This window comes from Monodelphis domestica, chromosome 6 (assembly GCF_027887165.1).
Source record: "Monodelphis domestica isolate mMonDom1 chromosome 6, mMonDom1.pri, whole genome shotgun sequence".
Lineage (NCBI taxonomy): Eukaryota > Metazoa > Chordata > Mammalia > Didelphimorphia > Didelphidae > Monodelphis > Monodelphis domestica.
In genome coordinates, this window is record NC_077232.1 from 274,329,637 (window position 1) to 274,348,671 (window position 19,035).

Here is a 19,035-nt window from a genome sequence, read left to right on the forward strand (position 1 = left end):
ATTGGCAAAGCAGAGTACCCCAAGAAATAATGTTGAGTATCATTTCTTTCCAAGGTTTTTCCTTCCCCCTCTTTTTTTTTAACCCTTACCTTCGGTCTTGGAGTCATTACTGTATACTGGCTCCAAGGCAGAAGAGTGGTAAGGGCTAGGCAATGGGGGTCAAGTGACTTGCCCAGGGTCACACAGCTGGGAAGTGTCAGAGGCCAGATTTGAACCTAGGACCTCTGGTCTCTAGGTCTAGCTCCCAATCCACTGAGCTACCCAGCTGACCCCTCCTTCTCCCTCTTTTTAATGGACTCATGACTAAATTTTTGTTGTTGTGTAGAGTTATTCTCTTCCTCTGAACCTGTATCCTGTAAAAGGGTACATTTGTCCATTCTAAGTTTATACTTGTGAAAGGGAATCCTTTATTCCCTTTGCTTATTTTGAGTTAACATTTTGGTTAACAATAACTCCTACTTAATACTTCACCAGATTGTGAAGACAGGATTAACTCTCTTCTGTCTACTTTTGAATTAAATCAACAAAAGCTTGAACACCCTATTTAGCACTAGGTGGAGATCCTTCACCATTCACCTCAATCAGCCAGGAATCTGTGAACCCTTTTGATGAGTATTCACCTCTCCAGAAAGTGAGAAGTGGTTCCCACAAACACTGCCCCCTGGGCAAAGCTGGGCAATTTGGAAGCTGTGATTGGCCCTTGTGAAAAGGGGAAGGGAAAAGAAACCACTATAAAAGGCCCTGAATTTCTGGGGCTAAGTAAATCAACTCTAAGAAGAAAGTTAGCTTCAAGAAGAAGGAGCTTCAAGAAGGAAGTGGGCTTCAATAAGAACATCGGCCTCAGAAGTGATCTTCATTTTGAATCATCATCTTGACCTACCTCTTGGAGGAAACTTGGGTGAGTGGACAGCTGGCTTTCCCTTCCTGTCTTCTGGAGAGAATTTAATTCCAGTTGAAGGTCAACAAGTCCTGGCTGAGTTGAGCAGCAGAGCAATATAAAATTAGATAGTCAAATGTCTTCGCTACCCTTTTGTATTTCTCTGCTTTTACCCTTTCCACCTCTTTTGTAAATAAAAGTTATTAAAGTCATTTTGACTTTGAGCAATAATACATTGAATTGGCAAGAACAATTATTATTTATAATCTTCATATATTTTAGTCAAACCATTAAAATTTAATTCTTACAATCCCCAGGTTCTCATAACACATGACATTTCTTTATTTCATTAGATTTTTTTTCTTCATTTTGATCATATTTTCATTTTCTCTGCTAGGGGAGATCCTTTCCCTTTTACTGTCTCTTCCAAATTTTTCTTGATTCTATAATTGGTGGTTCTGCTGTTGTTGAGATGATCTCTAAGGGTAGGGACTAGAGATGAAACTGGAGAGAATGTAGTCTTCAGGCTGAAGAAGGGTGGTGGGCAAGTCCTGCTGCCATATATTTCTAAGCCTATTTCCTCTGATGGACCTAGCTGGGACAGATTCTGAACCAGAGAAATGTTGTCTCTGAGTCAGTCTTTTCTGGTGTAGGTTCACATGGATGAAGGAATCTATGGAATCTTTCCCTTAAAGTATGGAGAGGGACACTAGTTGGCCAAAAATGCCCTCCAGACTATTGGCAATGGCCCAGAATGAGTTTAGTGGCAATCTGGGCTAACACTGATTTGTTGTTTGTTGGCTGATGATGGAGATGGCTTTTCCTCATAATAATTATATTATGGGAGATTCTTTTCATTCATTTGTTCTCATGTTTCATCTTTTGGCTTGACTGGCAGTTTATTATTTTCTTGAGGTATTTCTAGAGGGAACTTTATTTGTCTGGATTTTCAGGTCAGATCTTTGTGAGAAAATATGTATACCTTTTTAAAAAATGAAAGAGCAGCTCCTCATTTTCTCACTCTTCAGTTATTTTTCTTGATTATCAGAATTTCATTTTTTAAATTGAGACACCAATCCTCTTAAAATACTTTGCTGTTTAGAACACTGGGCCATGAAATTCCTTCTATTATTTCTCTGAGCCTTTCAAAATCTATTCTCACAAACTCTTAGGTTGGGAAGAGTGCTATACACAAATGTCTATCACAGCTATCCCAAGAAAGAGGATCCTGTGCACACAAGGGACTCCTGAGCACTGTTTCCACTGTCTATTCTGAATTGGCTCTTGCTGAAAATGGCAGAAATTAACTTGGAAAAATTAGCTGAGATCAGGTTACAAAAAACACAAAAGAAGCACTTTGGCTTGTCTCTTATGCCTATAGTCTGGAAAAACTCAACTCTGGGGATGGAACATCTGTCCTATTATATAACCATACTTCATTTAGCAAAGGTTGACAACTAGGGGAACTGAATCACTATAATTAGTTGTTGCTGGATGTTTCCTCACTTGTAAGGTGAATTACATCTAGGACTAGTACACGGATGATGACTACACCATAATACATTTCCACTATAAGCTGACCACCTCCAATCAGCTGGTTCCAAAGCCTCTTCAAAGAATGCAGCAAAAAGTACAAAGAACATTTGAAAGCACTCAACATTTGAAAGTTGTATATCTCTCTGGCTTGATCAAAGTCATGTGAATCATTTTCAAGCCCTAATCAACTGTTGTTTGTCCTTCATTTTAAAGAGGAAAGATGACATCATGGGGTGATGTCTTGACTTGCCTGTAAGTTGAACTTAAATGAGACAGAGTTGCACAAGGCCATTAGTTTCATTTTCCATTTCATAGTCATCAAAATCTAGTGGCAAGACTGAAGTCAGGATTACTGGTGATAGTCCAAGCTGCAATGAATGATCTTGGGGCCTTTGATGTCTGACCAAGCTCCAAGCTCTCCACAGCACCTGCTTCAGCCACCTTCATGGCCAGTGGAACAACCTATTCTCATCTACCTATTACCCCATAGGAAATCTTCACATGCTTGGGGTCCCCCAGTCATTGATATATTTGATGCTGGTGGTTACCCTCAAAACCTCAACCCATTTTAGCCAGTCAAGATAGTTTTATCAGGGTATAGTCACTGCATATACTACACTTCTTGGGGCCACAGTGAGAGTTGGATAAAAGGTGACCACCAAAGGTGGGTATGTAAGCCCTGAAAAGGGTTCAGTAAGCCATCATACCTGAGGTCATCCCAGAATATCTCCTACACCATAATGCACCTTCATCAACTACAAATTTGGGGAAGAAATGACATAGTTTACCTCCTCAAGTGAACATCACAAATGCACTTGGTGATTATTCTTCTAAAAGTTATTTAATATGATGAAAAACTTCAAAATATTAGGATAAAATATCTATCCTTTTAGAAAAAGATGCCAGCACCCTGCCCTCCACTGGTCACCCAGAAGTTAGATGTTAACCTGAAATATGTCCCCCAAAATGGAAATCTCATCCCAAAAGTAATGAAGCAGACCTACTTGAAGGACAAAGTCCTCCTCTCTAAGGGCATTTTCCAAAAGACAGCTAGCATCCAGATCAAAAAAGAGATCTAGAGCCTATATAATCATGGGTAAAAAAAAACAACAAAAGAATTCTATTATCCCTCAAACATAGGGCACAACACTGTCCTGACCACAGTCACCCAAAATAGCAAATATCCTATTCTAAGACCATCAAGACCATGAGATGCCACCTCTCTTCTCTAACCCTACAGTGCCAGTATTTTGAAAGATTTCAGTATATTGAATCAATAAGAGTAACTAATAATGCTTGGTTACCATGAATAAATAAATGATAGAATGAAAAAAAAGCATTTATTAAGCAATTACTAAGTGCTAAGCATTGATCTAGATGCTGGAGATACAAATACAAAAATAAGAAAATGCCCACTCTCAAGGAACAGGGAAACAACAAATATAGGAGAATGGTATCCAGGGAAACAAGCTTCAGTTTAGGAGTCCCAGGAATGGTGGAGTCAGAGGTCACTGTGCACTTTGAGAAGCAGTAGTCATACTGATTTTATTGCCATTCCTAGAGAAAGGGGTGGAAAGTCAGGATGAGAGATGGGCAATGGAATACCTGATACTGTGGCCAAACTCAGCAACAGCAAGCTGATATATGCAGCACAGAGTATTCTGTGGCACTAAAGTATTGTTATGTAAAATGTTTGCTCATACTTTGCCTTCATCAATACTAACCATCAAATCAAGCAAAAATGTTCCCCATGAAAACTAATGGGAGTGGTCCAATTTATCAGAATCATGGAAAAGTACAGCAGATCCAAACAGCTATACAAAGCCAGGGCCAAATAGCCTTCTATTAAACCAGGAATTTTCCAATCAGTTATTACATGGAACTCACATTGTTTTTTAACATCAAAACTACCCAAGAGTAACTGCAAGTCATTAGCTTGAAACAAAAAACAAAAAGTCAGTAAAATTATCAGATTTATTGCTAAAGAGAAATATGTGGAAGAGGTAAGATTTCTAGAATAATATTCATTTCCCAACTGACCCTTATTAACAAGAACTAGCTTCTCTCTGGCCATATTCTAATAATCCCTGTCAGATTCTGAAGAGCTTTATAGGAATATCTCCAGCAATTCCATTTTTACTTAGTAATCCATCCAATTAATCAAACCTATTCAGCAAAGCACTCTTTATTACTCCTTAATCTTGAGGATTTATTTTCTTTTCCCTGTTCCATACTTCAGCTGATTAGGGTTGGTTGCCAGGCAAAAGTCTGTTTTTCATAAATGTGCCAGGAAAAGTCTTCAGTGTGATATTCAACAATGTTTGCATCCAGATCAAGATGAAAAATGACATTTTTGTGAATGTGGTTTTGGAGTTTCAAGGGAAGAGAGATAGGGCTAGCAGGTATATATTATGTGGATCCCTTTGGTTCCAAGATTGGCATCACATCAACAACCAATTCACCACCCTACAAGTCTGTTCTGATCAGAAGAGACCTTTTCCAAATATAGATTATAAATTAGGTTCAACAATAATGTCCATTTTCTGCTCAAAATGATAGTTGACCATATTTACTGAGTATTATCAGCAATGGCTTGGATACATACTCACAGGAAATTAAGCTGAGAGTACCCTGCCATTATACTTATGTCACTAGTGTAGCAAGGGAGAGAATAATTGACAGGTCTGGAGACATAGAATCTTGCCTGAGCTGGTTGAATCAGAGTTCCAAGGAACAGTTTTTTTGCCAACTGCCATTCTGTAGCTGAAAGGTGAAGGAGGAAGGTGTATAGCTAAGACATCCTGGAAATATATCCATCAAGCAACTGGCCTTTGAGGATCTACTGGCTGTGGTGAGAGGAAATCTCGTCTTCTGATGACAGTTACTGGAGAGCAGAACTCTACTTTGCTGAGACCATCTGAGAACACCATACCTGGGATTCCTGAAATCTGATCAACCATTGACTCTGTGAGATTTTGGGTTTGCTGTGGGATTTAGCCTTGATAGTCTTTAGTTAGAGTCAGAGTAAGCCTAATTAGATAATTAAATATAGAGGGATAAGAGTCAGATGCTAACCTTTTCCCTTATTCCATTCCCAAAACCTTTCCCTTACCTATTAATAGATTCAATTTTATTTAAGTGTGCCTTCTCCCTCTCTGTGTAACCTTCCTTTCCCCCTTTCCTAAAAATCATAAAAATAACACTAGGCATGGGACAGCAAATAACCCTGAGCAAATAAAATTGTTTATTGCAGAGAGTCTCATGTACCCTCTTCACAGATAGCTAGTCAAAATAAAAACAATAACCACTAACCCTCCAATGCTGACTTCATGTCTATTTGAAATCACAATTTCAGAGACACTGTCTTCTCTGTTCACCAGAAATGCCTTTCTATAGCATCTTCAGAAACCAGTAGCATAGTACCCAAAGAGGATTGTTCAAAAAAGGAGGTTAAAAGGCCATAAGCTGTGGCAGAGTCAAGGTGGTGGCTTAGAAGCAACAAAAGCTGAAACCTCTCTGAGTAACCTTCCATACTAATCTTTAAAAGGTACATCAATAAACACAGAAATCCAAAACCAACAACAGGAAGTAGGCACAGGACTCTACTGCTACAGAGAGAGTTGATTTCTACCCCTGCCCACCTACTGTGCTGAGAACTGTGATCAGACACAAGCTGACTGTGGGATTCCCAGGCAGAGGCTGCAACTTCGATGGAGCACATCAGATCCACCATATGAGGTCCAAGGTTCTGAAAGTGGCTGGTAGGGAATAATTTGGCAGTGTGGCATCTGGTTGAGCATCCTCAGCCTCCATGGCATCAGGCTATAGCAAAGATTCGATCTTAGAGCAGATTAGTATGGCAGGCCAGTTCAATCAGTGTAATCCAGTATACCAGCAGAGGAGAGAGAAAACTAAAGATTCCCTCCAGAACACAGAAGCTCAAACTTCCTGATCCAGTAAACCAAGACAGGGAGTTTACAGTTCACAGGATAGGGTAAGGAAAATGAGTAAAAAAAAAAGAAGGCAACAATTGAAAGCTTCTATGGGGATTAAGACCAAAGAACAGAACCAATAGAGGTTGAAGGGATCCAAGGAACTTCAAGCAGAACCTCAAAAAATCCAAAAAAATTGGACTCAGACTCTGGAAGAGTTCAAAAAGGAATTAAGAAATCAAATGAGATAGGCTGAAGGAAAATGGGAAAAGGAAACTAACACCTTAAAAAGCAAAATAGGTCACCTTGAAACAGAGGCACATGAATTAAAACAAGAAAATAGTTTCATAAAAGCTAGAATTGACCAATTAGAGAATGAGACAAAAAAAAAGTCAAAGGATAAAAAGAATGACTTGAAAAGAGGAATGGACCAATTGGAAAAGGAAGACTATAAGGTCATGGAAGAAATTCAGTCTTTAAAAATTAGAAATGGATAAATAGAAGCTAATTACTTCACAAGATATCAAGAAACAATAAAACAAAATCAAAAGAATGCAACAATAGAAGAAAATATGAGATACCTCATTGAAAAAACAACTGACCTGGAAAATAGATCCAGGAGAAACAACTAAAGAATTATTGGATTACCTGAAATTCATAACCAAAAACAACAACAACAACAACATAAAAGCCTAGACATCATAGTACAGGAAATTATCCACAAAAATTCTCTTGATATTCTTGAGTAAGAGGATAAATTAGGAATTGAAAGAATCCACAGATCACCTCCTGCATTCAGTCCCCCAATGACAACTCCCAAGAATGTTATAGTCAAGTTTGAGAGCTCCCAGGCCAAGGAGAAAAATACTGCAAGTAGGCAGAAAGAATAAATTCAGATATCATGGAGCGTTAGTCAGGATCACACAAAATCTGGTAGTCTCCACATTGAAGGACCAGAAGGCCTGGAATATGATATTCTAGACCATAAGAGAACTGGGCTTACAATAAAGAATCATCTACCCATCAAAACTGACTAAATTCTTTCAGGGGAATGTTTAGTCATTTAATAAAATAGAAGATTTCCAAGCATTCCTGAAGAAAATACAAGACTTAAATAGAAAATATGATGTGCAAATACAAAACTCAAGAGAAGCATTAAAAAGGTTAAAAAAAAGAGAAAAAATTAAGAGCTTCAATAAGATTAAATGGCTTATACTATTTATGGAAAGATATCTGTAACTCATGAAAATTATTATTATCATATTAGTTAGAAGAAGCATACATAGAGGTTGTGGTAGTAAGCTGTTTAGGATGATATGTCAAGAAAATATAAAACTAGGGGTGAAAAAGAAAATAATACTAAGAGATGGGAAAAGAGAAGTAAAATGAGGGAAAATATATTGCATAAAGAAGTACAGGAGGTGGTGGATGGGGAGGGGGACAGGGAAAAGAACAATACAATGGAAGGAAGGAAGAGGTTGACAGGTAACATTTAAACCTTACTTGTATTGGAAGTGGTTCTGAGAAGGAAGAACAGCCAGATTCACTGCTGTATAGAATTATATCTTACCCTATAGAAAAGCTAAAAGGGAATAAGAAACGGGGTGGTGAGGAGGAGAGTAACACTAGGGGGGAAAGGGTTTGGGGGGTGATCAAAAGATTCTTGTAAGAGGCAAATAAGAGGGAAGTGGTGGGAAGGGGAATACTATAAGGGATTTAGAAGGAGACTGACTAAAAGCAAAACATTGGAGGGGAGAGAAAGAATGAAAGGATTAAAGGAGGAAGTCAAAATGGAGAGGAATACACAGATGACAATAATAACTATGAATACAAATGGGATGAACTCACCCATAAAACAGAAGCAGATAGAATGGATTAAAAACCAGAATACTACCATAGGTAGTTTACAAGAAATACACTTGAGGCAGGTAGATACGCACAGGGAAAAACAGAATCAATTGAGCAGCAACTGAGGCAAAGAATGCAGGAGTAGTAATCATGACCTCAGACAAAGCAAAAGTAAAAGTAGATTTGTTTAAAAGAGATAAGGAAGGTAATTACATCTTCACAAGAGGCAGTATAAATAATGAAGAAATATCAATATTCAACAGATATGCATCAAATGGTATAGCATTTAGTTTTTTAAAGGAGAAACTAAAGGCTCTTAAGGAGGAAACAGACAATAAAATCATGCTAGTGGGGGACCTCAAACTTCCCTTATCAGAACTAGACAAATTGAAGTAAAAAATCAATAAGATGTAAGGGAAGAGAAAGGAATGTTAGGAACATTAGAGTTAATACATATCTGGAGAAAATTGAGTAAGGATATAAAGGAATATACCTTCTTTTCAGCAGCACATGATACATATTAAAAAATTGACCATGTACTGTGAAGATGGGATTAACTCTCCCCTGCCCACGTTTAGATTTAATCACTAGAAGCATATATACCCCACTTTACGTTTGAGTGGGGGAGGTCTATAATCCACATGTGCTAAAAGTGGATAACAAATCAGAAACAACTGGCTGCCCACTGGGAAGTCCTAAGAAAATTATAAGACTGCGATTGGTCCACATAAAGTGGAGAAAGGTACAGAAGTGATGTGAAGAAGCATCTTTAAAAGTAGTTGTAACTTCCTATGAGGGAGACTTCTTCATAATTTGCAGTTTGAGTTCCAGTTGGAGTTTGAATTGGAGGCTGGTGAAGGATTTGCTTTGTGGACCTGAGACTCTGACATTGGTGAGGCAGCTCTTGGACTTTCCCTTAGAACTACCACATGGGTGAGTGAAAAGGCTGACTCCTTTTCCTGGCTTTCTGGAGGGACTAGCCTCCTGAGAGGCCCCCATCTTGGAAGAGGCTTCATGGCTGGAGCCTTTGCTTTATTGATCACCAGGCCCTTAACCGAAGGCTCAGGGCCCTCTGGCTGAGGACTAATTAGCCCTGCCTGTGTTGAGCCAGGGGTTGGAGCGAAATACTTAAGTGTGTTAAGTTAGATATCTAACTCTATCCTTTTTCATATTTCTCTTACTTTCACTCTCTCTCCTTTTGTAAATAAACTACCAAGTCATTCTGAATTGAGTAATTAATTTTGGCGACCCAATTTCTCATAATTTAACCCAAACTTTCATTTTTAAACTGTACACTTCTAGAACATAAAAACATTGCAAATACAGAAAAGCAGAAACAATGCAACTTTTTCAGATCATAATGCAATAAAAATTAAAATTAATAAGGGTTCATGGAGAGGCAGATTTAAAATTAATTGGAAACTAAATAATCAAATTCTTTAAAACTGGAGGGTCACAGAACAAATAAAAAACAATTATTAATTTCATTGAAGAGAATGACAATGAGGAGACAATTTGTCAAAATATAAGGGATACAACAACAAGTAGTACTCAGGGGAAAATTTATATACCTAAGTGCCTATGTCAACAAAATATAGAGGGAGAAGATCAATGATCAATTGAGGAAATCCTAAAAATCAAAAGAGAAATTAATAAAATTGAAAGTGAAAGAACTATTGAACTAATAGATAAGACTAGGAGGTGGTTCTTTGAAAAAAAAACAAATTTAAAAAAAGAAGAGAATCAAATTAACATTATCATGAATGAAAAGGGTAATCTCACATCCAATGAAGAGGAAATTAAGGCAATTATTAAGAGCTATTTTGCACAATTATATGACAATAAATACAACAATCTAGGTGAAATGGATGAATAATTACAAAAATATAAATTGCCTAGACTAACAGAAGAAGAAATATAATACTTAATCCCATCTCAGAAAAAGAAATTGAACAAACTATCAAGGAAGTCCCTCAGGAAAAAATCCACAGGGCCAGATGGATTCACAAGTGAATTCTACCAAACATTAAAAGAACAACTAATTCCAATACTCTACAAACTATTTGACAAAATAAGCAAACAAGGAGTTTTGCCAAATTCCTTTTATGACACAAATATGGTACTGATTCCAAAGCCAGGAAGGCAAAAAACTGGGAAAGAAAATTAAGACAAATCTCCTTAATGAACATAGATGTAAAAATATTAAATAAAATACTAGGAAAAAGACTCCAGCAAGTGATCACAAGGATTATTCACTATGACTAGGTGAGATTTATACCAGGAATGCAAGACTGGTTTAATATTTTAAAAAAACATCCATATAATTGACCATCCCAACAACCAAACTAACAGAAATCACATGATTATTTCAATAGATGCAGAAAAGGTCTCTGACAAAATTACAACACCCATGCCTATTGAAGACACCAGAAAGCATAAGAATAAAAGAGCCTTTCCTCAAAATAATTAGCAGTAAACCATCAGGAAATGTCATAAAAAGTGGAAAAGTTAGAAGCCTTCCTGCTAAGATCAGGAGTGAAACAAGGATGCCCATTATCATCTCTATTATTTAATATTGCACTACAAATGGTAGCAATAGCAATTAGAGAAGAAAAAGAAATTGAAGGGATTAAAGAGGCAATAAAGAAACTAAACTAACTATCACTCTTGGCAGATGATATGATGGTATACTTAGAGAACCTAAGAAAATCAACTAGGAAGCTGGTGGAAATAAACCCACATAAATCATCAGCATTTATATTTAAAAAAAGACTCAGCATCAAGATTTAGGAAGGGAAAGTTCGTTTAAAATCACTCTAGGCAATATAAAATATTTGAGAATCTATCTGCCAAGACAAATACAGGAATTATATGATGTGATAGAGACATGAAGAGAAAGAGGTTTTGCAGGACTTGTAAACCAAGATGCAAGAACCAGGGTTCCAATGGAATGTTCCCAGGAGTTGGCAGTTTGAGCTGACGGGGAAGGGGACGGAGAGTCACTCTCTCTCTCTCTCTCTCTCTCTCTCTCTCTCTCTCTCTCTCTCTCTGGAGGATGGAAAAGCTGGCTGAAAGACTCTTGTGAGGCTGAGTTGGTTTTTGAGGTTCTCTGACTTTGGACAGTTGAAGTGACAAGAAGAAAAAACTTGACTTCTGAGTTGGTGGTCTATTTGAGAATTGAGCTGGCCAGGAGAAACTTTGAACTTTGTTTCTTTCTGGGGTTAAGCTGAGAGACCTTACTGAAATTTTGTGAAGAAGAAAGAAGATTTAAAAGGCTTTTGTCCTCCATCTCCCTAACTGTCTAAGAGTCACAGTTTGTGACTGGACTACTTTCTCAATCCTCCATTTAAATTAGGAACTTCCTCATCCCTCTTACCTCACTTTCCTATCCTGTTATCCCAATAAACCCCTTGACTTGAAAAAGGAAAGCAAAAGAATATCTTTATAATTTACTCAAGTGGGGAGGGAAGGAGCCAAAGGCTTCAAGAAGAACTGGATGGAGAGGGTTGGTTAAGGCAGGGAGTGAGGAAGGAAGGAGGTTAGGAAATAGATTGATCCATCAGCCCTCAGGGATCAATAGGCAAACTCCAGAGTAAAGATCAGAGCAGTCCCCTTGTGTACGAGTATCCCTGTGTGGCATCCCTCAGCATTTCTCATTTCTACCTACATTACAAATAAGCAGCCTCAGGTTCCTGTAGCAGCCCTCTCTAGTCACAGACAATTTCAATAAGAAACAGTTTTCTTCAGTTTATTATTCTATTTCAAGTGGTAACAATTTCTCTCAGTTTACATTTTCTTTTATTTCAAAGAACACTTCTACAAAACACTTTTCACACAAAAATAACTAGATCTAAACAAATGGAAAAAAGCATCAATTGCTCATGGGTAGGACAAGCTAATATAATAAAAATGACAATCCTACCTAAATGAGTTTACTTATTCAGTGTGATATATATCCAACTACCAAAAAACTTTTTCATAGAATTAAAAAAAATATAAAACAAAGATCATCCTGAAGAACAAAAGATCAAGAATATTAAGGGAACTAATGAAAAAACAAAACAAAACTGTGAAGGATGGTGGCCTAGTAGTACCAGATCTTAAACTTAAATAAAGTAGTGATCATCAAAACAATATGGTACTGGCTAAGAGACAGAAGGGTGGATCAACGGAATAGACTTGGGGTAAATGATCTCAACAAGCTAGTGTTCAATAAACCTAATTATCTCAGCTTTTGGGACAAGAACCCACTTATTGGACAAAAACTGCTGGGAAAATTGGAAAACAGTATGGGAAAAATTAGGCTTATATTAATACCTCACAACCTAAATCAAGATAAATTCAAAATGAGTAAATGTCATCAATATAAAGAGAGAAATTTTAAGTAAATTAGTGGAACATAGAATAGCATACCTGTCAGATCTATGGGAAAGAGAAGAATTTAAGAACAAGCAAAAGATAGAGAATATTACAAGATGTAAAATGAATAACTTTAATTACATTAAATTAAAAATGTTTTGTTCAATCAAAACCAATGTAACCCGAATTAGAAGGGAAGCAACAAAATTAGAAAAAAAATTTATAAGAAAATTCTCTAAGGTTTAATTTCTTAAATACACAAGGAACTAAGTCAAACTTACAAGAAATCAGTCAAGGGATATGAATAGGCAGTATTCAGATGAAGAAATCAAAATGATCAATAATCGCATGAAAAACTGTTCTAAAGCCCTCCAGATTAGAGAAATGCAAATTAAAATAATTCTGAGATACGACCTCACAGACAATAATAAATGTTGGAGGGGATGTGGCAAAATTAGGCCCCTGATGCATTGCTGGTGGAGTTTTGAATTAATCCAATCATTCTGGAAGGTAATTTTGAATTATGCTTAAAGGGCTTTAAAAGAATGCATACCTTTTGATCCAGTAATATCACTACTAGGTTTGTACTCCAAGGAAATAAAAAACAATGTTTGTACAAAAATATTTATAGCCTAGTTCTTTGTGGTGGCAAAAAATTGGAAAATGACAGCGTATCCCTCAGTAGAGGAATGGATGAACAAATTGTGGTATATAAAGGTGACGGAATACTATTGTGCTATAATGAATTATGAACTACTTGAGTTCTACAAAAACTGGGAAGACTTCCATGAACTGAAGCGTGATGAAATGAACAGAACCATAACATTGTACACAGAAACTGAAACATTGTGGTGCAATCATATGTAACTGACTTCGCTACTAATAGCAATGCAATAATTTCAGACAATCCTGAGGGATTTATGAGAAAGAATGCTATCCGCATCTAGAGAAAGAAGAAAAACATCACTTGTTATCACTTGTTTATATGGATATTGGATTTGGGGTTTTGATTTTAAAGATTCCTCTATTACAAATGTGAAATGTAAACACTAAGTAAGGGAGTTCGAAAGTCACTTGATAAAATGAATGATAACTCCAGAACTCAACACTAAGTAAGAGTGTTGGCAATTCATTTGCTAAAGTGGGTGATAACTCAATCAGTCAGAAACTTGTGAATTCTTTTAAGAGTTCACACCCTCAGGAATTGTTCAATCAGGAAACTGAAACTTTTTGATGAGAAATTGACCTTTAGAAGGTGAGAAGTCAATCTCACAAACACTGGCCCCTGGGCAGTGCTAGAGAATTTTGGAAACTGTGATTGAAGCTAATGAAAATGGGAAGGGACAAGAAGCCACTATAAAAGGCCCTGAAATTCTGGGGCTAGGGAAGTGGATTTTAAGAAGGAAGTTGGCTTCAAAAAGTTGGACTTCAAGAAGGAAGTCAGCTTAAGGAAGGTTGGCTGAAGGAAGAAAGTTGACCTCAGGAGTCACCTTCAGCTCCAGTATAGTTTTGGCCTGCCTCTTGGAGAGAACTTGGGTGAGTGGATAGCTGTCTTTCCCTTCCTGTCTTCTGGAGAGAGTTTAATTCTGGTTGAAGGACAAGAAGTCCTGGCTGAGCAAGTCTTCTCTACCCTTTTGTATTTCTCTACTTTCACTTTTTTGTAAATAAAAGTGATTAAAGGTCACTTTGACTTTGAGAAACAATACTTTGAATCATATATTTTAGTCAAATACTTAATTTTAACCTTTACACAAAAATGAATAATACATGTATAACCAAGTGAAATTGCTTATCAGCTCCAGGAAAGAGGTGGGAACAAACGTGAATCATGTAACCTTGGAAAAATACTTTAAAATAAATAATGAATTTAAAGAAAAATAAAAAAGTAAACAAACAAACAAACAAACAAATAAAGGCCATAAGCTTAGTTCTTCCATATTATATACTGGACAAACCATTTAATCCCTTGGCACTCCTTCCCCTCTTCCCCTTTTTCTTATAAAAGAGCCAAATAAAGAAAATGTATGAAATTAGTTTTATGCAATTAAGGAGAATTCACACTAAATAAATTTCAAGTATGATATCTTCATCAGATATCATTAATATTTTTTTAATTTTTTTTTAAAAATTTGAACATTATTTTATTTGGTCATTTTCAAACATTATTCCTTGGAAACAAAGATCATTTTCTTCTCCACCCCACCTCACACCACCCCTCCCATAGCCGACATGCAATTCCACTGGGTATCACATCTGTCCTTGATTAGAATACATTTCCATGTTGTTGGTATTTGTCTTAGGGTATTCATTTAGACTCTTTCCTCAATCCTGTCCCCTCAGCCTCTGTAGTCAAACTGTTGCTTTTCTTTGGTGTTTTTTACTCCCGCAATTTTTCCTTTGCTTGTGGATAGTGTGTTTTCTCCTAGATCCCTGCAGAATATTCAGGGACATTGTATTGACACTAATGGAGAAGTCTATTACATTTGATTATATCACCGTGTTTCAGTCTCTGTGTACAATGTTTTCCTGGTTCTGCTCCTTTTGCTCTGTATGACTTCCTGGAGGTTGTTCCAGTCTCCATGGAATTCCTCCACATTATTGTTACTTTTAGCACAATAGTATTCCATCACCAACATATACCACAATTTGTTCAGTCATTCCCCAATTGAAGGACATCCTCTCATTTTCCAATTTTTGGCCATCACAAAGAGCACAGCTATGCATATTCTTGTACATGTCTTTCTCCTTATTATCTCTTTGGGGTACAAAACCAGCAGTGGTATGGCTGGATCAAAGGGCAGATAGTCTTTTATCGCCCTTTGGGCATAGTTCCAAATTACCTTCCAGAATGGTTGGATCAATTCACAACTCCACCAGCAATGAATTAATGTCCCTACTTTGCCACATCCCCTCCAGCATTCATTACTCTCCTTTGCTGTCATGTTAGCCAATCTGCTAGGTGTGAAGTGGTACCTCAGAGTTGTTTTGATTTGCATCTTTCTGATTATAAGAGATTTAGAACACTTTTTCATGTCCTTATTAATACTTTTGATTTCTTTGGGTAAAAACTGCCTGTTCATGTCCCTTGCCCATTAATCAATTGGAGAATGGCTTGATTTTTTGTACAATTGATTTAGCTCTTTATAAATTAGAGTAATTAGACCTTTGTCAGAGGTTTTTGTTATGAAGACTGTTTCCCAATTGGTTGCTTCCCCCTTCTCATTTTGGTTACATTGGTTTTGTTAGTACAGAAAGTTTTTAACTTGATGTAAACAAAATTGTTTACTTTACATTTTGTGACTCCTTCTCTGTCTTGCTTGGTTTTAAAGTCTTTCCCTTCCCACAGGTCTGACATGTATACTATTCTGTGTTCACCTAATTTATGTATAGTTTCCTTCTTTATATTCAAGTCATAAACCCATTCTGAGTTTATCTTGGTGTAGGGTGTGATCTCTCCCACACTGTCTTCCAGTTTTCCCAGCAGTTTTTGCCAAATAGTGGGTTTTTGTCCCAGAAGCTAGGGTATTTGGGTTTGTCATATACTGTCTTGCTGAGGTCACTTGCCCCAAGTCTATTCCACTGATCCAACTTTCTGTCTCTTAGCTAGTACCAGATTATTTTGATGACCACTGCTTTATAATAGAGTTTGAGATCTGGGACTTCAAGGCCACCTTCCTTTGTATTTTTTTCATTATTTCCCTGGATATCCTTGATCCTTTGTTCTTCCAAATGAACTTTGTTATGGTTTTTTCTAAGTCAGTAAAAAATTTTTTTGGAAGTTCAATGGGTATAGCACTAAATAGATGAATAAGTTTGGGTAGGATGGTCATTTTTATTTTATTGGCTTGTCCTACCCATGAGCAGTTAATGTTTTTCCAATTGTTTAGATCTAGTTTTAACTGTGGGGTAAGTGTTTTGTAGTTGTGTTCATATAGTTCCTGTGTTTGTCTCGGCAGATAGATTCCTAAGTACTTTATTTTGTCTAAGGTGATTTTGAATGGGATTTCTCTTTCTGTTCTTGTTACTGAGCTGTGTTGGAAATATATAGAAATGCTGATGACTTTTGTAACCTGCAACTTTGCTAAAGTTGTTGATTATTTCGACTAGCTTTTTGGTTGATTCTCTAGGATTCCTTAAGTAGACCATCATATCATCTGCAAAGAGTGATAACTTGCCTATTTTAATGCCTTCAATTTCTTTTTCTTCTCTAATTGATATACTGCAAATGTTATGTTAAATAATAGAGGTGATAATGGGCATCCTTGTTTCACTCCTGATCTTATTGGGAATGCATCTAGTTTATCCCCATTGCAGATGATGTTAGCTGATGGTTTTAGATATATACTGTTTATTATTTTTAGGAACAACCCTTCTATTCCTATGCTTTCTAGTGTTTTTAATAGGAATGGGTGTTGTATTTTATCAAAGGCTTTTTCTGCATCTATTGAAATAATGATTTGATTTTTATCTGTTTGCTTGTTGATATGGCCAATTATGTGGATGGTTTTCCTAATATTGAACCAACCCTGCATTCCTGGTATAAATTCTACTAGGTCATAGTGAATGACCCTCCTGATCACTTACTGGAGTCATTTTGGTAGTATCCTATTTAAGATTTTTGCATCTATATTCATTAGGGAGATTGGTCTATAGTTTTCTTTCTCTATTTTTGACCTTCCTGGCTTTGGAATCAGTACCATGTTTGTGTCATAAAAGGAATTTGGTAGAACTCCCTCTCTGCTTATTATGTCAGTTTGTATAGTATTGGGATTAGCTGTTCTGTGAAAGTTTGATAGAATTCACTTGTGAATCCATCAGGCCCTGGGGATTTTTTCTTAGGGGTTTCTTTCATGGCCTGTTGGATTTCTTGTTCTGATATGGGATGGTTTAAGAATTCTATTTCTTCTTCTGTTAGTCTAGGCAGTTTATATTTTTGCAAATATTCATCCATATCACCTAGATTGGTATATTTATTGCCATATACTTGGGCAAAGTAGTTTTTAATGATTGCCTCAATTTCCTCTTCAATGGAGGTGAGGTCTCACTTTTCATCTTTGATGCTATTAATTTGCTTTTCTTCTTTCCTTTTTTTAATTAGATTGACCAGTACTTTGTCTATCTTGTTTGTTTTTTCAAAGTAACAGCTTCTAGTCTTGTTTATATTGTTCTTGTTTATATTGTTCTTGTTCAATAGTTCTATCACTTTCGATTTTATTAATTTCTCCCTTAGGTTTTAGGATCTATAGTTTGGATTCCTTCTGGGGGGTTTTAATTTGTTTGCTTTCAAGTTTTTTGATTTGCATTTCCAATTCATTGATCTCTGCCCTCCCTAATTTGTTAATATATGTACTCAGGGATATTAATTTTCCTCTGAGTACTGCTTTGGCTACATCCCATAAGATTTGAAAGGATGTCTCACCATTGTCATTTTCCTCAATGAAATTATTAATTGTTTCTATGATTTCTTCTCTAACTAACCAATTTTGGAGTATCATATTATTTAATTTCCAATTAATTTTTGATTTGGCTTTCCATGTACCCTTACTGATCATTATTTTTATTGCCTTATGATCTGAAAAGGTTGCATTTATTATTTCTGCTTTTCTGCAGTTTTATGCCATGTTTCTGTGACCTAGTGTATGATCATTCTTTGTGAATGTGCCATGTGGTGCTGAGAAGAAGGTGTCTTCTTTTTTGTCCCTATTTATTTTTCTCCATGTCTATTAACTCCAATTTTTCTAAGATTTTATTCACATCTTTCACCTTTTTCTTATTTTTTTATTTGATTTATCTAAATTTGATAGTGGTTGGTTCAAGTCTCCCACTAATATGGTTTTACAGTCTATTTCCTCCTTCAATTCTCCTAGTTTCTCCATTAGAAATTTGGGTGCTATACTATTTGGTGCATACATGTTGATTAGTGATATTTTCTTGTTGTCTATACTCCCTTTTAACAGGGAGTTATTTTTTACCTTCCCTATCCCTTTTAATCTGGTCTATTTTGGTTTTGGCTTTGTCAGATATCAAGATCGCAACTCCTGCCTTCTTTCTATCAGTTGAGGGCCAAAAAGTCTTACTCCATCCTTTAATTCTAACCTTGTGAGTATCAACCCACCTCATATGTGTTTCTTGAAGACAACATATGGTAGGGTTTTGGGTTCTAATCCATTCTGCTATTTGTCTATGTTTTATGAGTGAGTTCATCCCATTCATTTTCAAAGTTATGATTATCATTTGTGGATTCCCTGGCATTTTGATATCATCCCCTAATTCTGACCTTTCTACTTTAGCTATAACCTTTTAAGCCAGTGATATACTTTAGATCAGTCCCCCTAGACCCCTCCCTTGGTATGCATCCCTTTCTAGCCCCTCCCTTTTTATGCTCCCTTCCCCTCCCCCCTCTCCTTCCCTCCCTTTTTATACTCCCTCTCCCCTCCCCCTCTTTAATTTTCCTTTCTTTCTTGCCCTGTTGGATAAGATAGA

The 19,035-nt window shown here is 36.6% G+C and overlaps 1 protein-coding gene across 4 annotated transcripts in view; it reads right to left on the reverse strand.

Annotated features, from left to right (window-relative positions):
• The window catches only part of FRAS1 (Fraser extracellular matrix complex subunit 1), a 637,413-nt gene that overhangs the window by 190,576 nt on the left and 427,802 nt on the right, over nucleotides 1-19,035 (reverse strand). For 2 of the 4 annotated variants that reach the window (XM_016423079.2, XM_007495969.3), the window contains one exon: nucleotides 881-973. The exons of the other annotated variants lie outside the window; for them this stretch is intronic. In XM_016423079.2, coding sequence (XP_016278565.2) covers nucleotides 881-973 — 93 coding nt within the window. The remainder of the gene's footprint in view (nucleotides 1-880; nucleotides 974-19,035) is intronic. 4 annotated transcript variants of the gene reach the window in all.